General features: G+C 44.5%; 1 protein-coding gene across 1 annotated transcript in view; it reads left to right on the top strand.

Moving 5' to 3' along the window:
* Window positions 1–3641: 3641 nt before the first annotated feature.
* The window catches only part of LOC141132948 (hepatitis A virus cellular receptor 1 homolog), a 104873-nt gene continuing 85917 nt past the window's right edge, over window positions 3642–22597 (top strand). Inside the window, exon 1 of the mRNA XM_073621971.1 lies at window positions 3642–3840. Coding sequence (XP_073478072.1) covers window positions 3723–3840 — 118 coding nt within the window. The 5' untranslated portion in view covers window positions 3642–3722. The remainder of the gene's footprint in view (window positions 3841–22597) is intronic.

Here is a 22597-nt window from a genome sequence, read left to right as displayed (position 1 = left end):
GCCTAACCTTAGCTCTATTAGTCCAAGATTATTCTACATAGAGAGAAAAGATTTGACGCAGGGGAGAAAAGATTCGACGTAGGGGAGAAAAGATTCGACATAGAGAGAAAAGATTCGACGTAGGGGAGAAAAGATTCGACGTAGGGGAGAAAAGATTCGAAGTAGGGGAGAAAAGATAAATAAAAATAATGATGATGATGAATGTTATTGGCTGATTGTAACCAAAGAGGAGGAGCAGTAAAATAGCTAGAACTAAGTACACACGTACTTTGGCTTATGGTGTCTGTTGAAAGTTCTAAGAAGATTAGACGGAGCAGGTAAACTATATGGCGTCATACAGTTTAGCTGCTCCGTCGAATCTTCTTTGAACATTCGACAGACACCATAAGCCTTCAATGACAGATTCGACCTTAACTTGGATTTTCGGACGAATGCAATTTTTAACGAAAAACTAAATAAATAAAAACGAATTTCGGGAGTAACTAAATAAATTTATTTTTTGGACGAAAACGAAATTCCGAAACAAAATATTTCAGTGTGCACATGTCTACCAGCAGCCCCTCACTTCACAGCAGACACACAGGCAGAGACAAGGTGGTGAGGATGTGATGTTGGGAACACCAGAGTGGGGGAGGCCCAGAGCAGTATGGCTGAGGCAGAGGGGTGGCAGATGACAGGAGACACTAGGCCCCAGGAGTTCACAGCCAGCTCAGGTAAGCAGCCTCTGCTGGGCTGTACAGCACACCAGGCCTTGGCAGGGGTGTGGATGGGTGGCAGGGCGGGAGGAGACAGACGATCCATGCACCTGAGTTCAGGCAGGCCGACCGCGGCACCCCCCCCCCCCCCCCCCGCAGGATAGCGGTTCAGAAACACCGTTGCTTTACAGGCCTCACTAGGCCGCACCAGGCCGCGGCTGCCACGGACGTCCCCAGCAGCAAAATGGGCTTCCGGGCTGTGCTAGGCAGGTGGATGGGCAGGCAGATGTGGACGGAGGGGAGTCCCTTACCTCCAGTCCAGCCGGGATCAGTTCTCCCCAGAGTGGCACAGGCTGGCAAGATGGTGGCAGCCGCAGGATCGTGGAGGCTATCTTGTGTAGACGACCCCGGGCAGAGAGATTCCACAATTTTGGCTCGGGATAAAGCAGGGGACTCAGAGGAACGGGCTGGCAGTGTATCGGCTTGTTTTTTCGAGACAGATGCACGGATGGCAGAGGATTCAGTTCAGATACACGTCCAGCGGCGCTCACATCCGGACACGCCCTGTTTTTGATGCGTTTTTGGTGCGTGTTTGATGCAGTACAGTGCATTTTTCCCACCCTTATCTTTTCTTAACCTTAAATAAGAACGTGGGTGTTCCAGTGCGTTTTTTGTGCTTTTAGGTGCGTTTGGTACGTTCCCGTGCGTTTTTGATGCTTTTTACAGCGTTCCAGTACAGTCCAGTGCAGGAAAAATGCAGCATGTTCTACTTTTTTTCTGGAACTGGAACGCACTGGAACTGCAAGCACTGGTGTGAACTATGCCATTGAAAACCATATAACCTACTTTCTTTGCGTTTTTGATGCAGAAAAAAAACGCACTGGACTGCATGTGGTATGAACTGGCCCTAAGAGCCTGTTGCAGATTTGGATTCTTTTATATGTGTTGATTAATTCATTATTGATACACAATATACAGTATGTACCTATCTATTTATGTTTATATTTCTGTTTATGAACACTATACACTAGAGGCAGTATTTATTCACCCATAGGAGGTTTTTATATAGCCTCTCTATATATTTTTTTATTTTTATTTTCACATTTTTCTCACGTTTACTATCACTTGTAGGCTTGGCATAGGAGTCTTGGGATACACACATTACACACATATGCCATTGCCACCTGCACTTATCACTATACCAATAGTATCCTCTTTTTATTTAACTTAAAGGGGTTGTAAACCCTTGTGTTTTTTCGCCTTAGTGCATCCTATGCATTAAGGTGAAAAAACACCTGGCAGTGACCAGCCCCCCGTTGTACTTACCTGAGCCCTGGAACTTGACCTGGTAGGGACGCGCTGTGTCTCTGCCCGGGGTTCTTGGCTGTTGATTAGATAGATTAATAGCAGCACAGCCATTGGCTCCTGCTGCTGTCAATCAAATCCAATGACGCGGGCGCCCGGGGGGCGGGGCCGAGTCATACATTCAACAGCTATGGACGCCGAATGATGGACTTGGGAGTGCGCCCGCAAGGTAACCCCCCGGGAGAGCGATTCTCCTAGGGTGTTATCTGATGTGGGGAGGAGCCGCAAGAGCCACCGGGGGACCCCAGAAGAGGATGTTCGGGGCCACTCTGTGCAAAACGAGCTGCACAGTGGAGGTAAGTATGATATGTTTGTTATTTAAAAAAAAAAAAAAAAAAAAACAACCCTTACAATCACTTTAATCACTTGACTTCACTTGTGGAGATTTTTTTTGGGGGAGGCAGCAGCTCGGCACACACCTAAGTGCGAAATTCCAATTAAATATAATAGCAGCACTGAAAACAGCTGATCTATATGTGGAACTTTGTATGCTGTGACAATCTGAGAATATCCAGACATTTTCCAATAAAAGTTAGCATGGTTTTACATAAAAACCATTAAAAAAGAGAGTGGAATCCTTCACTGAATCTGTACTCAGGGCTGGGGCAAGGATTTTTGACACCCTAGGCCAGTGATGGCGAACCTTGGCACCCCAGATGTTTTGGAACTACATTTCCCATGATGCTCATGTGCTCTGCAGTGTAGGCGAGCATCATGGGAAATGTAGTTCCAAAACATCTGGAGTGCCATGGTTTGCCATCACTGCCCTAGGCGAAACCTCATTTTGCCACCCACCCTTGGCTCCACACCTGACTCCACCCCTGACTCCACCCCCTTTGCCCTGCCCATGTATACCCCACTTTTTTAATGAAGCGCCCATAAAATGCAGCCTAACAAGTGCCCATCAAATGTAGCCTCACCAGCACCCATCAATGCAGCCTCACCAGCACCCATCAATGCAGCCTCACCAGCGCCCATCAATGCAGCCTACCAGCACCCATCAATGCAGCCTACCAGTGCCCATCAATGCAACCTACCAGTGCCCATCAATGCAGCCTACCAGCGCCCATCAATGCAGCCTACCAGTGCCCATCAATGAATGTTTGCTTGCTTCCATTCATTCGGGAGTTGGGACACAAACACAGTCCTCTGCCACCCATGCGTCTCTGACTCCATGTGCGAATGGAGCGGCAGCTGCCTGCTGATGCTGAGACTTAGTGGCTTGCTGTGGAGAGAAGAGAGTAGGAACACCAGTGGCAGGGCGCCCTAGGCAGCAGTGCACCCTAGGCGGCTGCCTAGTTTGCCTAGTGGTAGCGCCAGCCCTGTCTGTACTAATTACAGAGTCACCCTGGCACTGCTCAGGCACAGAAGTAATTGGACTGACAATGGTAAATGTTATTTCTTGTTATATACTGTATGAATAATGGTAACATAGGTACACAAGACACAACCTTGACTAAAAGATAACCGCACACAAAACTAACATTTCCTTCCTGAGTGTCCCAACAAGATTTATTACATGTTGGTTTTACCTGCTTAGGCCTGATGACATCTTGAGACATCCTGAGACATGATCTAAGATGTCAGATGATTGATGATTTTACAGCATGTAACTCATAGTTCTACAGAAGAAAAAGTTAATTGTTCCTCTTTTTGCCATGTATGTGGTGCAGTGATGACAGAGATCAGTGTGCAGCACACAGCAGAGTAAGATATCACTCATATCACACCATGTCTCTACACACGCTCCGGCTGTCTCTATTACTGCTCTTCATCCCAGGTAAGGACAAGGTTGTTTTTTTTAGTCCAATATATAGTTATGCTCATAAGTTTACATACCCTGGCAGAATTTATGATTTCTTAGCCATTTTTCAGAGAATATGAATGATAACACAAAATCTTTTCTTTCACTCATGGTTAGTGTTTGGCTGAAGCCATTTATTGTCAATCAACTGTGTTTATTCTTTTTAAATTATAATGACAACAGAAACTACCCAAATGACCCTGAACAAAAGTTTACATACCCCAGTTCTTAATACCGTGTATTGATCCCTTTAACATCAGCTTGAAGTCTTTTGTGGTATTTGTGGATGAGGCTCTTTATCTTCTCAGATGGTAATGCTGCCCATTCCTTTTGGCAAAAAGCCTCCAGTTCCTGTAAATTCTTGGGCTGTCTTGTATGAACTGCACGTTTGAGATCTCCCCAGAGTGGCTCAATGATATTGAGGTCAGGAGACTGACATGGCTACTCCAGAATCTTCACTTTATTCTGCTGTAGCCAATGACAGGTTGACTTGGCCTTGTGTTTTGGATCATTGTCATGTTGGAATGTCAAAGTACATCCCATGCGCAGCTTCCTGGCTGATGAATGCAAATGTTCCTCCAGTATTGTTTGATAACATACTGCATTCATCTTGCCATCAATTTTTTTTCTTTTATTATTTATTTTAATTCTATCCACATACAAAAACAAATTCCGTAAATTTAACATGATTACATTTAGTGTATGTGTCTTACATCTCCCCGTGAATCCTCCCCGCAGCCACCCCCCCCCCCCCCACACACACACCTCTCTGTCCGTCCCCATCCATCCCATTATCTGAGTTTTCTCCCTTTCTCACAGTTCTGCCACTTTGTCTTATCCTCCTACAACCCCCACATATCTCATCGTCTTCTTAAACGCCTTCCAATCTTTCCATCTATTCATCATTCCCTCTTCTTCACAGTATCTCAGATATTCCATGTTATATGTCTCTTCTACCCTTCTGAACCAATCATTTATTGTGGGGCTTTCTGTTTCTTGCCAGTATCTTGGTATCTGACTTTTAGCTGCATTGATTAGGTGAGGTATCACAGATTCTTTATATTGTTTTCTTGAGCTTTCTATCCCATGGAACAAGCACGCCCACGGTTCTTCCAATATCTCTCTTTTGGTAATTTATTTTATTAACTGTAAAATCTTCTTCCAATAACTTTTTATTTTTGGGGAATCCCAGTATAAATGTGCCATCATTCCCTCTACTTTACATCCCCGCCAACAATATGATGATTTCCCTGTTTGATATTAACTTATTTTGTCTGGGGTTATATACCACCTTATAATGCATTTATAGTTCATCTCAGCTGTGTTAGTGTTGACTGCGGAGCTATGTACCAATCTCAAAATTTTTCCTAGTTTTTGTTTATTCCCTAGTGTTCCTAATTCTCTTTGCCATTTTTTATGAATAGCGGGGCCTCCAGCTCTTCCTCTGCCATTAGAATTTTATAAATCCGTAATATATCATTTTTTGTATTTGATGCCATACTCAGCCGCTCCAGCGGCCTTAGATCTTTCGCTGGTCTTAATGGTTGTGTCAAAGTCATAACAAAGTGTTTCAACTGGAGATACCACCATTCATCAATCACCATCAGCTCTGTCTTGTGTTTCAATTCTTGAAATGTGCATATTTTCCCCTTTTCTATTATATCCTTTAGTCGTGCATTTTCATCTCTTATCCAATCTCTAAATAACCTCCCCTTTCCCGGTATAAAATAATTTGTTTCTTTCAGTGATATTAGTGGAGAATTATATTTCCATTTACCTTGTTTATGTATTAGATCCCAAATTCTAAATACGTTTCGTGTCAGTGCATGTGTATTCTTACCCAGTGCTCTGTATTGAGGAGGGATCCAAATAATTCTACCCAACCTTGTATCACTCAATACATTCTCTATTTGTACCCATCTTTTTTTGTTTTTCACCCGTGACCACTGCATTACTCGTGAAATTAACAGCATTGTAGTATTTTTTATAGTCTGATACTTTTAGCCCACCTTGCTTTTTATCTCTACTTAATACTGAGAATGCTATTCTCGGTTTCCTATTCTGCCAGATGAACTTAGTTATTATATTTTTTAATGTTTTAAGATATGTCTGAGGTAGGGGTATAGGCAACATTTGAAATTTGTACATAATTTTCAGTACTATTACCATCTTTATGGTATTTATTCGTCCTATCCATGAGAGGGGCCTTGTTGCTATTTTTCTAATTTCCGTTTTTTATTTCATTTAATAGTGGCATGTAGTTTGCCTGATATAATTTCCCTGGGGATGATGTTAATCTTATTCCTAGATATTTTAGTTCTGTCTTCCATATGAATTGAAACTCTTGCTGTAAGCACCTTTCTTCCTGTTTATATTTACATTTATATTTAAGATCTCTGTTTTAGAAAGATTTATTTTTAAGTTTGATAATTCTCCATAATATTTCAGGGTCTTCATTAGATTGGGCACTGTAATCCTAGGGTTAGAAATATAAAATAATACATCGTCGGCATAAGCTGCTGTTTTGTGTTCCTCCTCTCCTATCTTAATTCCTCTTATGTCTGGGTTGTTCCTTATTGTTGCTAGCAGGGGTTCTAATAATAGTACAAATAATAGGGGTGATAGGGGACACCCCTGTCTCGTACCGTTGTACATCTGAAAAGGGGAAGATAAAGTCCCGTTGACCTTCACATTTGCAGTAGGATGCTTATATAATGTTTAAATCCATTGGACCATCCTTGGGCCCATCCCCATGGCTTCCAAGGTGTTCATCATGAATCCCCAATCTACCCTGTCGAACGCTTTTTAAGCGTCAATCGACAGGAGTAGACCTGGGGTATTTTCCTCTCTAATTTTCTGAAGCAAGAGCAATGTTCTCACCCCATTGTCTCTCCCTATATGTATTTCTTCTATATAGTGATTTTTTTCTTCTTCAATATTCTTGCCAGATCTTACTAGATCACTAGTGCCTGGAGCCCCTCCCCTTCTATCTTTTTTATGCCTTTGTTCTAATTCATGGATTTCTTTAATTAATATTTCCATCTTTTTTTGCCCTGATCCTATCTCTATCAGGATACCCCTGATATAGGCCTTATGGGCCTCCGAAAGGGTGGCCCCCGTTATCTCTTTTGTGTCATTTATTTTAAAATATTGTTCTATTTCTTCTTTTATTTTCTCTTTCTCTTCTATACTCTGTATTAGTTTTTAATTTAATCTCCAAGAATTGAATTGTCTTTGGGCACCTGGTATCTTCATTTCCATGCTCCTATGGGAATGGTCTGACAGTGTTTTTTCTTCAATATTCATCTTGTCGAGTCACCAACTCTAGTAACCTGTGTTCGACCAATATATAGTTAATCCTTGAGTGCGTCGCATGCACAGGGGAGTAGAACATATAATCCTATGTCTTAGGGTGCTGCACCCTCCATATTTCCATCAATTGACACTGATACATTTTCTTTTTTATTGTTTTCAATTGTACATTCCTAGTCCCCTGTGCTCGCAACGTACTATCAACACTTGGATCCAAGCAAAAGTTTAGGTCTCCTGCCATAATCACACTTCCCTTTTATAGTCTATTAACTTCCCTATGACCTGCCTCAAATAATTTGTTGGGTTCTTATTGGGGCAATAGATGTTTGCCAGTGTACATTCCATTTCATAAAGTTTTCCTTTTAGGAAGAGATATCGCCCTTCTGGGTCTGTCATTCTTTCCTCCAATATGAACCGCACCCCTCTGGCCACTCCAATGGCTAACCCCTTTGCTCTGCTTGTTGTAGAATCCCCATAAAACCAGGTTGGGTGATCTCTCAAGAACAGCTTTACATTGGTCTCATGGGAGATATGCGTCTCCTGAAGAAATACTACCCCAGCTTTATAATGTCTAACCTCCTTTAGGATTTTATGCTTCTTTGCTGGCATATTAAGCCTGCAAACATTATATAATATAAATTTTATTGATGTCATCTTAGATCACAGTACTCTCTTTCTAACCTATCAGGGAAAGAATTCATCTGATTGATGTGATACACATAGATAGGGATCTCCGCATCTTCCTTCTGTATTAATATTTCTTCTTCTGCCCATCCTGGGATAACCGGAGCTTGTAAGTCCAATTTATTACAGAATTCTTGTAGATCTTCTGGAAACCTTAATCTCATTGATCTTCCATCCTTCTGACCTATTAAACATGCCAGAAAACCCCAACTATATTTAATATTCTTTGTTTGCATTTGTTCGAGTAAGGGTTTGAGGAGTCTTCATCTGGCTAGTGTTTCTAATGCTAGGTCTGTAAAAACTAGGAGGTCCGCTCCATCATATTTTAGTGGTGGTCGTCCTCTTATTTTCCCCCAAATTTGTGCTTTTTCTTCATATAGTTGAAATCTCACTATAACATCTCGGGGTAAGTCTGCTGATATACAGTGGGGACGGAAAGTATTCAGACCCCCTTAAATTTTTCACTCTTTGTTATATTGTAGCCATTTGCTAAAATCATTTAAGTTCATTTTTTTTCCTCATTAATGTACACACAACACCCCATATTGACAGAAAAACACAGAATTGTTGACATTTTTTGCAGATTTATTAAAAAAGAAAAACTGAAATATCACATGGTCCTAAGTATTCAGACCCTTTGCTGTGACACTCATATATGTAACTGAGGTGCTGTCCATTTCTTCTGATCATCCTTGAGATGGTTCTACACAGGGCTGCTGATAGAAATTGTGGGGCCCCATACAGACTACCTGACAGGGCCCCCCCCCCAAGAAAATATTAAAGCTATATTTCGCTAAAAATACAAGAAAACTATTAGCAGACACAAATACAACATAACTCAAAGAATTCCTGCCAAATCTAAAAGATAACACTGAGTTAATAAATAAAAATGAAGGCGAGATGAAAAAAATATACAGGCTGCGGTGGGCTTAAAAAATACTCCAATTCACCTAGCAGAAAAAAATACTCATATAGAGCATTTTTTGTACAAAGTTTAGACAAGTTTAGGAGAGTTTTACATTTTTTTCTGCCAGTAATCAATCAGAGATGCAAACCAGAAGGTTTTTTTTTTTTTCTGCCTCTAAACGCTGAGCTCAAAATATGCCTGTAAACGTCCTAATGTGCATGAACACATAGGATAACATTGAGTTGCTTCTACAGACAGAACACAAAACTCCTGTAGAAGCAGTGGATTTTAAAATCAGTGTGCATGGAGCCTAAGTTAGAGAGATAAACTCAGGAGCTGAAATATCCTTAAAAACCAGTGCTGAAAGGAGAGGAGGGGGCCCACACAGGGAGGGGGAATAGTGAAGGAGGACTGTCTCTTTCTTAGCAGATAAAAGCTGGCAGCAGGGAAAGGGGAGGAGAGCAGCTTTCATCTACTGGAGAAAAAGAAACACAATTGTCGTCTGTCACTAATCCCCCTCCCTGTGTGGGCCCCCCTATGTTATCGGCCCGTACACCAGGGCTGGTGGTCCCCCCCTATCAGCGACCCTGGTTCTACACCTTCATTTGAGTCCAGCTGTGTTTGATTATACTGATTGGACTTGATTAGGAAAGCCACACTCCTATCTATATAAGACCTTACAGCTCACAGTGCATGTCAGAGCAAATGAGAATCATGAGGTCAAAGGAACTGCCTGAAGAGCTCAGAGACAGGATTGTGGCAAGGCACAGATCTGGCCAAGGTTACGAAAAAATTTCTGCTGCACTTAAGGTTCAGCACAGTGGCCTCCATAATCCTTAAATGAAAGACGTTTGGGATGACCAGAACCCTTCCTAGAGCTGGCCGTCCGGCCAAACTGAGCTATCGGGGGAGAAGAGAGCCTTGGTGAGAGAGGTAAAGAAGAACCCAAAGATCACTGTGGCTGAGCCCCAGAGATGCAGTCGGGAGATGGGAGAAAGTTGTAGAAAGTTACCATCACTGCAGCCATCCACCAGTCGGGGTTTTATGGCAGAGTAGCCCGACGGAAGTATCTCCTCAGTGCAAGACACATGAAAGCCTGCATGGAGTTTGCTAAAAAAACACCTGAAGGACTCCAAGATGGTGAGAAATAAGATTCTCTGGTCTGATGAGACCGAGATAGAACTTTTTGGCCTTAATTCTAAGCGGTATGTGTGGAGAAAACCAGGCACTGCTCATCACCTGTCCAATACAGTCCCAACAGTGAAGCATGCTGGTGGCAGCATCATGCTGTGGGGGTGTTTTTCAGCTGCAGGGACAGGACGACTGGTTGCAATCGAGGGAAAGATGAATGCGGCCAAGTACAGGGATATCCTGGACGAAAAAACCTTCTCCAGAGTGCTCAGGACCTCAGACTGGGCCGAAGGTTTACCTTCCAACAAGCTAATGACCCTAAGCACACAGCTAAAATAATGAAGGAGTGGCTTCACAACAACTCCGTGACTGTTCTTGAATGCCCCAGCCAGAGCCCTGACTTAAACCCAATTGAGCATCTCTGGAGAGACCTAAAAATGGTTGTCCACCAACGTTTACCATCCAACCTGACAGAACTGGCAATAGAAGATCATGATGTCCCCACCCACAAGCAAGCCATACCTACACAAAGCCCCACCTACATAAATCATGGGGCACACAGTAAGGCACATCACATGGCACACAGCAGAGCACGGGGCACATCACAGGGCATGGGGCGCACAGCAGGGCACATCATAGGGCACACGGCATGGGGCACACAGTAGGCACATCACAGGGCACACAGGAGGGTGCACCATAGGCCACACAGGAGGGCACTGAGCACGTCACAGGGCACGGGGCACATGGTGAGGTAGTGGAGGGTACAGGGGGACATGGTGGGGGGGGTGGAGGGCACAGGGAGACACTGAGTGGGTGGCACAGGGGGACACTGTGGGTGTCACAGGGGGACACTGTAGGGGGGTGGAGGGCACAGTGGGACACTGTGGGTGGGTGGCACAGGGGGACACGGTGGGTGGCTGGCACAGGGAGTCACTGTGGGGGGGTGGAGGGCACAGGGGGACACAGTGGGTGGGTTTCACAGGGGGACACTGGGTGGGTGGCACAGGGGGTCACTGTGGGGGGGTGAAGGGCACAAGGGGACACTGGGTGGGGGGCACAGGGGGACACTGTGGGGGGGTGGAGGGCACAAGGGGACACTGTGGGGGGTGGAGGGCACAGGAGGACACTGTGGGGGGTGGAGGGCACAGGGTGACACTGTGGGGTGGTGGAGGGCACAGGGGGACACTGTGGGTGGGTGGCACAGGAGGACACTGTGGGGGGTGGAGGGCACAGTGGGACACTGTGGGTGGGTGGCACAGAGGGTCACTGTGGGGGGGTGGAGGGCACAGGGGGACACTGTGGGTGGGTGGAGGGCACAGGGGGACACTGTGGGTGAGTGGAGGGCACAGGAGGAGACCATGCAGGGGGAGGACCGTGAGAGTTACATGGGGCCTCCCGTGGTCCTGTTGGGAACCAGCCCCCGGCCCCCTACACCTGTACTGGGTGCAGCGCCACACACTCCCGCACCTGCGATGGTGACCATGGTATTCCAATAAAAAAAAAATAGCGCTTCACCGATGCCTGTAATACCGCTCACAGCGCGCTGCCCCCTGCCGGACCCTCCTCTCTTCTCGTCCGTCCCAGCTGATGTCATGTACAGTACAAGCACCTGGGGTGGACGGGAGGGAAGGAGGGGCCAGCGAGGAGCAGTGTGCTGTGTGAGGTATTATTACAGACGCTGCCTGAATCCCTGCTAGACTTGTATTGCGGAGCCTCTCATGGGCCCCCAACGGCCCCGATGGGTCAGTCTGCCCCTGCCTATGCTCTTTTTTGCATATGCAATTTATAAGCAATTTCATAGGCAGTTCATATACTGTTTTCCTAGGCAATTCAAAAGCAGTTTTATAAGCAGATCATAGGCATTTTCAGAGCGTTTCAAAGCTGTTTCATAGGCAATTCATTCCTGAGTCAAACATTGAGTTTGTCAATTTAGGTGTAAGTTATCACGCACCCATTCTTCTTCTCCACTTACTTCCTTCTTTCCAGCTTCTCAGGAAACTACGCACCTGTACGATGGCTCTGCCTCTCTTCTCCCCTCTTCAAGATCTTCAATGAGAGGGGTAGAGAGGTTGAAAGAAGAAATGGGGAGAAAAAAAAAAGAAGAAGGAGAGCCACAAAGAGCAGCGACACCGATAAAAGCACACCAAAGGTGCAAGGCTGTGTGTCCCTTAGTCTGTTTGCCTTATCATCTGGGCTTTTGGGGTTCCCCCCTCTGCTCAGGCTCCACATGCTGTTGTTTCCTCTCCCTCAGTCACTGACATGCAGGCCGGCTCTGATGTTACCTTACAGTCTATTTACACGGCACTTTATTTTTCTCCCCCTGACCTTTCCTCCTTCTTCTTCCGTCACCCCAGCAACCAGCATACACTTCGGCATCTACAGTCACCGCTCCGCTCTGCTCTCTTCCACTCACTCGGCTCCTGGGACGCTGACAGAGAGCTCCTGGCTAACCATCTGCCGGTGTCTTGCCGAGAATGTTCCCTCGGCGGATAAGTTCCCCCCCGTACTGCGCAGGCGCAGCGCCTGCGCAGTACATACTACTCTCAGCCGCCGGAGATAGCCGAAGCTCAAATGCTTCAATCAGCTGTACACGGCGCCTGCGCTCTGGGTCCAGGTTCCTTCCCCACCATCCAAGTGGACCTAGAGGGGGAATCTAAAAGTGCCGAGCGCAGCGAGGCCGTGCCCGAAGCGTGGCGAGCGAAGCGAGCCCGCGAGGGGCCCTCTTACAGGCGCCGTGTACAGCTGATTTTCAGCTGTTCTGCTTCGGCTATTTCCGCCGATACCTACTGCGCAGGCGCAGTAGAGGGGGGAACTTATACGCCGAGTGGAACTTTCTCGGCAGAACACCGGATCACTCCTTTGCATAATCTTCCCAGTTCCCTGACTCAGCTCCCTCTCTCCCAGCTGGTCAGTGCCACCCCGTGTGGGCAGGGGGGATAGTGGGGGGTCTTTTCACCACTCAGTAAGCTTTCCCGCTGATAGAACACAGCGGTGCAGTAGTTTTCCGCCACAAGCCGGCATCCAGCATAAGGGGGGGGAGGTGTCAGCAGGATTCAGCGAAGGTCAGGACCGTCCGAGGTGGAGGTCCCGCAGCCTCTCACCACAGTTCTCCCACCGATCTTCCTCGGATCACCTTCTCACGCTTCCTCTCGGCTCCATGTTCACATCACGTCCTCCTCCTGCCTTCCGGTGTTGCCATCAATTTTGACCAAATTTCCTGTGCCTTTGTAGCTTACACATCCCCAAAACATCAGCGATCCATCTCCGTGTTTCACAGTAGGAATGGTGTACCTTTCATCATAGGCCTTGTTGACTCCTCTCCAAATGTAGCGTTTATGGTTGTGGCCAAAAAGCTCAATTTTGGTCTCATCACTCCAAATGACTTAGTGCCAGAAGATTTGAGGCTTGTCTCTTTGCTGTTTGGCATATTGTAAGCGGGATACTTTGTGGCATTTGCGTAGAAATGGCTTTCTTCTGGCGACTCGACCATGTACCCCATCTTTCTTCAAGTGCCTCCTTATTGTGCACCTTGAAACAGCCACACCACATGTTTTCATAGAGTCCTGTATTTCACTTGAAGTTATTTGTGGGGTTTTCTTTGCATCCCGAACAATTTTGCTGGCAGTTGTGGCTGAAATTTTAGTTGGTCTACCTGACCGTGGTTTGGTTTCAACAGAACCCCTCATTTTTTATTACTTCTTGATTAGAATTTGAACACTGATGATTGGCACTCTCAATTCCTTGGATATCTTTTTATATCCCTTTCCTGTTTTATACAGTTCAACTACCTTTTCCCGCAGATCCTTTGACAATTCTTTTCCTTTCCCCATGATTCAGAATCCAGAAACGTCAGTGCAGCACTGGATGAAAGATGCAAGGGTCTGTCAGGAGTCCAGAAACTCATTGACTTTTTTCCACACACACACACTAATTACAAGCAAACAGATCACAGGTGAGGATGGTTACCTTTAATAGCCATTCAAACCCCTTTGTGCCAACTTGTGTGCATGTTATCAGGCCAAAATCCCCAGGGTACGTAAACTTTTGATCAGGGTCATTTGGGCAGTTTCTGTTGTCATTATGATTTAAAAAGAGTAAACACAGTTGATTGATAATAACTGGCTTCAGCCAAACACTAACCGCGAGTGAAAGAAAAGTTTTTGTGTTAACATTCATATTCTCAGAAAAATGGCCAATAAACCATAAATTCTGCCAGGGTATGTAAACCTATGAACACAACTGTATATAAATATTTATGGAGAGGTTTATTGAAACTTTGCAAATATTAGTTAGAAGATTCAGTTTTGAAAACATAAAGATTTAGTGATGATGCTGTAATGGGGACTTGAGTGGGATACTCCAGAACTATGTACAAATAGGAGGATACTTTGTTTTCTGTAGAACTTTAAGCCAGGTCCTTGCACAAGTAAAGAAATGGACAAAGTATTGTAGCAGCAACTTGAGGAGGTCAATCTTTCTCTGTGGACAGTCCAAGTAAAGTCCCTTGACTGGGAAATAAATAGACTGAGCTCTTCAGGGCACTGGACATTTTGTCTCCTTTAAACACACAGCTGACTCTCTAGCACCAGAGGGGTGGCAACTAGAATTGCCACCCTTTCAGGATTCACCTGGATAGTCCGGGTTTTGAATCATGTGTCCAAGTTTCAGACCGCCTAAAACCCGGACACATTATTTAGACCGGACTGTGTCCCCCCCCCAACTTAGCCATGCCTGGGCACACCCTGATCACCCAGTGTGGGGCAGATTCCCCCTGCTGCCTGAGTTGCACACACCTATGCTCCCCAACTAACGAAGTACCACAACAGCCAAGTGCATAGGCCCCTTCTTTTCTGCCTCTGAGCAAGTGTGTACGCTAAGGTAAGGGGGACTCAGATGTAAGGGCTGCTCTGCGGATGTAAGAGGGGCTTTAGGAACCATGATTTAAGGGGATATCTGGTTAGGTTATTCTGCGCTTACCAAAAATAGTGATGTGAACGTGATTGGACAACATACACAAAAATGTGAATATGTAAAATATATGTAAAATTTGTGAAAAAAATCATAAATGTAATTATACTTATTAGCAAAGATAAACAAATAGTGTATATATAGAAAATAAACATTTAAAAAAATATACAAATATGTGAAAAATTATATATGTAGGTGCCGCTACTCCCAAAAATTAAATACTTAATTCACACACACAAATATATATAAGAGGGAATTGTGCAAACCCTAAACAACATACAATATAATTGATATATGCCTAGTGACACGAATCCAACACTTTAAGTAAAAGTCGTGAATCAACTGATAAAAAAGTGTTCATATAAACTTCTGATACAGCGCCTTGATATCCGCAGTCTCAGTAAATTAATGTTATTATTATCAAATCGGAGAAATATAAAACCAGATGGCCTCTTACCGGACAAGATGGACCCCAGATTATAAGTGTCAAATGCGCCTGATGTACACAGTGTTCACCTGCAGTATTCTACTCAGTCCGCTCCAACCATTAGCCACTCTCCTCCACCACAGACAGAAAGGATGATTTAAAAGATTCCAAAGCTTCCAAAGATTGGCATTGCTACTAGGAGCAAAGATGAAACCTTTCTGAAGGAGGCTGACTTCACTCTCCCTCAGTTGATGTGATAATAATTTAAAGATTTTAACAGTGGTATTCTTTCCCCTGTTTGACACCCTTATTTCTTCTCCTTCCAATTCCCCCTCTGACTCCCCTATTTTTCTTTTTTGGGGGGGAGGGGGGGGTACTAAAAAATGAATGTCCCCAGGAAGCACCACAGGACCATCCGCACCACTCAATGATATTGAGACAGGAGGACTATTACCAATGGTGTCATCTCTAGGCGCATTAACACCCATGGTGACCTCCATATGATTTTTTCGGCTCAACACACTGAATGGATTGGAGATGGAGACATTAATAATGCATGCACCCTCCTGTTCCCCTTGATATAGGGGGACTGTAGGGGAAGCCGGCTCAGATGGAAGTGGACGAACCTCCATCCCACCCCGTGTTGCTTTACCTTAAGTCTCTTGGGTCTCTTGAGTGTAAGTGGGATCAGTCTTCCTTAATTTATTTTCATGTTTATTTTTATCTTTATCTTTACTTTTGGATGTATTATTTCCTCTTTTGTTTTTATTTTTATATTGGGCCCAAGGTCCATTGTCTTTGGACCCACCGGGTAAAGACATGGGTATGGACCCTGAGGGAGTACCGATACCCTGGGGTATAGGAGGTTGACCTCTGGAGGAACAACCTCCAACTGGTCGGGAGGTATCATGTGGTGGTTTCTTGGACCCCCATCCTTGATGATTCTTAACATGCCCCAGTCTTTAAGTGGAATAGACAGGAGTCTTGGGTTTAAAATGACATTTGTTTTGGTCAATGGGAGGACCTCATCCCTTACAAAAGGGTAGATGAGATTGATTATGACTTGCGGATGGCGGTTGGGACTGAACAGAAGTGGAGGGCCCAAATGGGCCACCCACATTCTGTGCCCTAAACCGACATTTCCCCCACTGGAAGATAGTGCCCTTTTCATAGTCTGCTATATCCCTAGCAAATTTACTACGCTTGTTGTAAATGAGATTTTCTTCAAACTTAGCTCTCTTGGCATTTAGAAGATCCCTACACTATTGGTAGCTAGGGACCTGATGATATTTTTCAAAAAATTAAATACTGTACTCAATTTATTTTGACTAGCAACTAGCATTCTATCTCTCTGTATGCATATGACCTCCATCCATTGTGCACTACAAAGTGTTGAGACTTTGTCCCATGTACTCTGTAGGTCTGGTTCCAAGAAGCCGCATCTTTTTTTATTACGCAGCCCTCTTGGTGCCAGACCCTTGCTGAGATATTGCTTTAAGAATTTTACATCCCACCATTGGGTAATATGATAATTAAACATGTCCTCTGCCTTTTTACAGAAGCCCCAGAACTCTTTTTCAAGAGGTTGAAGGAAGAGAGTTACAGATCTCTTTGCTGTTATTATGAAGCCCTTCAGCTACAGCCTTTAGATTGGTATTAGAAAATAACACCTTAAAAATCTCAGCTGATTTTTTATCTCTGTTTTTGACTTCCTCCTGGGGATAAATGGAGCAGTCTGCCATGTTTGACTACTATATAGTGCTATTACTATATGAATAGATTTGTTATTACAGAAAATGATCGACAAACCACACAAAAATGACAAAAATTAACAACAACATACAAAAAAAAGATCAAACAAAAAATTAAAAAATCAAAAAGTTAGGATGAGTTTTAAAAAAAAAGATAAAAACCGTATACAGGGTTTTTTTTTTGGGTTGCTGCTAGCTGGTACCCAAGATAAAACGGTCCAAACATACAAAACCTATAAGCGCAAAACCCGCCAATGCCTCCTGAATGTATAACAGTCTGTGTACAAGTTCTCTTGATCTAGGTATTGCAGCTCTCTCAAAAATCCACTGTGTAGCAGACAGATTCTGACACACAAAGAGAGGGAGAGTGCACAGCTACCCTAGTACAATACTGTTTTTATTGGTAAAAATAAAAGTAGAAAATGTTGCACTCACAAATGGAGGAAGATTCTCACATTGACACCAACAAATAAGCCTCCTCTCCCGGCCTGTGTAGCTGGATGGACTCCAGAACCCGATGGGCGGTTAAGTTATCTCTCCAAGCCTCCAAACCTAGCTACAGCACCCTGCTGAGCTGTGCAGGGAGCCGCGCATGCGCCCTAACCTGCCGGCATAGCATCACTCACGGCCGAGAAGAGGGGTTGGTACAGGTGAGTCGTCTCCTACAGCGGTTGCCATGACTACATGTTTTGGAGGCCTCCTCCATAGAAAGCTGAGAACAATGTAACTGATAAAAGTGCAGCACAAGCAGAGAACACAGGAAGTTAGCTAACAAGATTTCTGGCAGGTTCAAAATGTATTTTTGTTGTAGATACAGATATAACAAAACACTTTCAGCCTGGGTTCACACAGGAGTAGTGCCAAAACTGCATGTGATTCGGACAGGAATTGCACCTCAGTCCTGTTCAAATCACATGTGATTCTTTGAAGTGCAATATGAGCCCATTCATTTTGTATGAGCTCAAATCTCAGTGCACGAAAAATGTGCAGGCATCTTTTTTTTTTGCGTCACCGGAATCGTATTGCATAAGTGTTATCGGTAAGCGATCAGATTCTGGCTATCGCACTGCATTTTTTTAACCGGTTCCTGACTGACTCATGTACATTTACTGCAGCACAATGGCACCACTGCGTGAAACCCCATATGGGTATGGGGTTACCTTTAAGAGCTGCCAGAGGGCGCGTGCGCGCTGCATGGCGGGTGACCCGATGTGCATGGCAATCACGTGCACGAGAGCCAGCACGGGGATTTGTGTGTGTAAACACACAAATCCCTGTTCTGTCAGGGGAGAGGAGACATATCGCTGTTCCTACTAAGTAGGAACAATGATATGTCTACTCCCCCAGTCAGTCCTATCCCCCCCAAAATTAGAACACACCTAGGGATCACACATTTAACCCCTTGATCGCCCCCTAGTGTTAAACCCTTCCCTGCCAGTGACATTTATACAGTAATCAGTGCATATTTATAGCACTAATTGCTGTATAAATGTCAATGGTCCCAAAAATGTGTCAAAAGTGTCCGATCTGTCCGTCACAATGTCACAGTACTGCTAAAAATCGCAGATCACTGCCATTACTAGTAAAACAAAAATAATAAAAATGCCATAAATCTTTCCCATAGTTTCTAGACGCTTTAACTTTTGCGCAAACCAATCAATATACGCTTATTGCGATTTTTTTACCAAAAATATGTAGAAGAATACATATCGGCCTAAACTGATGAAGACATTTGTTTTTTAAAACATTTTTGGGGGATATTTAGTATAGCAAAAAGTAAAAAATATTGTTTTTTTTTTTAATTGTCGCTCTTTTTTTGTTTACAGCGCAAAAAATAAAAACCGCAGAGGTGATCAAATACCACCAAAAGAAATCACTATTTGTGGGGGAAAAAAGGACGCAGTTTTTGTTTGGGTACAGCGTTGCATGACTGCGCAATTCTCAGTTAAAGCGACGCATTGTCAAATTGTAAAAAGGTGTCATGAAAAGGTTCACCCGTTGATGGCACTGTCGGCCTCTTGGATCGCAGTACCAGTGTCCACCAGCGGGTGTCTTCCATCACCCAGGACCTGTAATAAGAGGACTTACCTGCTGGTGGCACTGTTGCATCCTTGGGCTGTAGTACCAGTGTCCACCAACGGGTGTTCCGGCAGTATGGAGCAGACAGTACCTTCTGCGCTCAGGTGTAACGTGAGGGCAATTACTGCAGGCTGATAAATACCCGGCAAGCCCTCACATGCTTGCCTTGGTGTCTCTCTCCCTGCATTCTGACCTTGCTGCCTGTTATTTTGACCTTGAGCCTGCATCTGCCCTGACCTGACCTGATCTGATCCAATCCCTATCCCGAGCCCTTCCTGGTCCTTTCCCTTCTGTTTCCTGGTTACCTAGTGTTTCTAGTGTCCCCCAGTTATTTTTATGAGAAAGACTTCTGAATAAGTCTAAATAGGATAATATGCTGGGGAGTTTTCTGGCTTCAGAAAAAAATGCCTGAAGACAATGCTGCATCTGCCCCCCACTGGCTCTAACACTGGGAATCGAGCAGATCTAACATCTAACACTGCAGATCGCAGAAGTAGAGAGCTGTTGACTAGGCTGTGGAAGGGGCAGCTCGCTAAGTGGCTGAGCCGAGTGCCAGTTCAGGTATGTGGGTGGATCCCGACCCCAGTGTCAAGATCTTGCCCAAGCCTTGACTGGCTCTGTGACATCAGCAGACGGCGGACTTCAGCCCGCCGTCTGCTGAAAACAGGTCACAGAAGTGCAGAACAAACTGCACTCTTGTGTTTCACAGGAGAAGTACAGCCAAACGAGCTTTGGCTGTACTTCTTTTTAAAACGGCAAAAACAGGTCAGTGGGTTGGTGACTGGGGTGTGTGGTTTCTCAAAGTGCAACATGTTATTTCCTCATTCTTTCCGTTGCTGTTGACCATTTGTATTCTGTAGTGTGAGGTTTGTGCAGATATGTTAGTGCCTTACCAAGCTGTTAGTAAAAGCTTCTATTCTGATTTTTCAGCTTGCCTGGCAGACAGTGTAATGTGCAAATAACCACACCATCAGTTTGCTGCGGTCATGTAATTTATGTACAGACATCTGCGATGTGTTCAGTCTTTTTTGCACTTGTCTAGTGATGTGCTACCAGAACATTCTTTTGTGGATGGCAGGAGATGAGCTTCAAGTTTTTTGGTGCATCCTGTACAGGGCTGTGTTCAGTGGCAGGCATACAGATTCAAACGTGGGTTATTGGGATTTGGAAGGAAGGCTTGAGAGAACGTGAATGAACCTAAACTGTTTTTACCTGCACTCCCTGCATTAGGCTCCTGATGCTGTCAGCCAAATCTTGTGAGGTGGGGGCGGGGGGAGGCAAGCAGATGTGAGCCCAGCTCGAGAGTGCGCCCGCATGTTGCTTGCTATGAGGGCACTCAGAGAAGAGGAGGTGTCTAGAGCGCCAGCCGCCTCTCTGTTTAATACTATTGCACAGAGCAGGTAAGTGTAACATGTTTGTTGTTTCAATTAAAAGAAATAGCTTTACAATCACTTTAAAGGATATCTAAACCCAAGAAGACAAATTTAATGTGGTTCTTTTTTTACCTGTATTCCCTCCATTAGACTCTTGCTGCTGTCAGTCAGATCCTGTAAGGAGGGAACAGGGGTGTGTGGCCAAGCTGCACTATGTGTGGCCAAAAGAGCTTTAGCCATACTTCATGAAAAAATAAAATGAACAAAAGGGACCTAAAACCCAATACGTGGGAATATTAGCTGACAATTAAACCACCGTTTCGTAGGTTGGACAGGGTACCTCCACAACTAATAGAGTCTACTTCAAGCAATACAAATGAGGAACCAAAATGGTAACTCTGGTAAAGAGTTGTACAAGGAGGACCAACTATGGTATTTAATTATTTGAAAAAACCTTTAATAGAAAAAGTTGCCTGGCCCGATACACTGGCTCCAGGTGGTTACGGCACACCAAGCATGCTCTGAGGCAGTCATTGCTATCCAGCAAGGACATCACAGCACAGGTTATGAGCCAAACACCCCCCAATTCGGTTCGCAGCAGAATGTGAACAGGCAAAAAATTTGATCGAACACGCGAACATCGTTAAAGTCTATGGGACACGAACGTGAAAAATCAAAAGTGCTAATTTTAAAGGCTTATATGCAAGTTTTTGCCATAAAAAGTTTTTGGGGACCCGGGTCCTGCCCCAGGGGACATGTATCCATGCAAAAAAATGTTTTAAAAACGGACGTTTTTTCAGGAGCAGTGATTTTAATAATGCTTAAAGTGAAACAATAAAGATGAAATATTCCTTTAAATATGGTGCCGGGGGTGTCCTTGGTATGCCTGTAAAGTAGCGCATCTTTCCCATGTTTATAACACAGCAAAATGACATTTCTAATGGAAAAAATGTAATTTAAAACTGCTTGCGGCTGTAATGTATTGTCGGATCCTGGCAATATAGATAAAAATGCCAAAAATACCGGGAAAAAAATGGTGTAATGTATTGTCGGATCCTGGCAATATAGATAAAAATGCCAAAAATACCGGGAAAAAATGGTGTGGATGTCACCCCTACAATCCATACCAGGCCCTTCAGGTCTGGTATGAATATTAAGGGGAACCCTGCACCCAAATTTTAAAAAATAGTGTGGGGGTACCCCTGGCACTATATACTCTGAACAGCAGTATATATACTATACGGCCTGCCCTATATACTCAGCAGAAAATTGGGCCTTAGATGTTGGTGGTACCAGAAAACTGTAAGCCCTCAAAGTTACTCTTATTGGGCGCAGGAACATCCCTGCTGTGAAATATTATATCAAGAATTGTAATTACATGCCCCTGTTAAACAGGGGCAGAAAAATTGGGCCTTTGGTGGTGGTGGTGCCACAACACTGTAAGTCCTCACACTTACTCTTGTTGGGTGCAGGAATGGGCCCTGCTGTAAAATAGTATATCAAAAACTGTAATTACATGCCCCTGTTAAACAGGGGCAGAAAAATTGGGCCTTTGGTGGTGGTGGTGGTGCCACAACACTGTAAGTCCTCACACTTACTCTTGTTGGGTGCAGGAATGGGCCCTGCTGTGAAATACTATATCAAAAACTGTAATTACATGCCCCTGTTAAACAGGGGCAGAAAAATTGGGCCTTGGGTGGTGTTGGTGATGCAACAACACTGTAAGCCCTCACAGTTAACCTTATTGTGCACAGGAACGGGCCCTGGTGCCCTAAACCAAAAATATTGTTGGAAGCTGGCATCATCAAGATTGAGGAGGAATAGGATAGTCAGCATAGGCAAGGGATCCCACATCCATAGCAAATTCAATCAGTTACATCAGCATCAGGTGCTTGATAGCTGCTGATCCAAGTCTGATTCATTTTTATGAATGTGAACCTATTAACTGAGTCTGTGGACAGGCGCACTCTTTGATACGTTACAAACCTTCCAGCAGCACTAAATGTGTGTTCAGAAAGCACGCTGGATGCAGTACAGACCAGTAGCTCAATTGCATATTGAGCAAGTTCCTGCCAGTGACCCATCCTCAAGACCCAGTAAC

Source organism: Aquarana catesbeiana, linkage group LG03, assembly GCF_042186555.1.
Source record: "Aquarana catesbeiana isolate 2022-GZ linkage group LG03, ASM4218655v1, whole genome shotgun sequence".
NCBI lineage: Eukaryota > Metazoa > Chordata > Amphibia > Anura > Ranidae > Aquarana > Aquarana catesbeiana.
The sequence above is the reverse complement of the archived record's forward strand: the minus strand, read 5'-3'. Positions and strand labels throughout refer to the sequence as shown.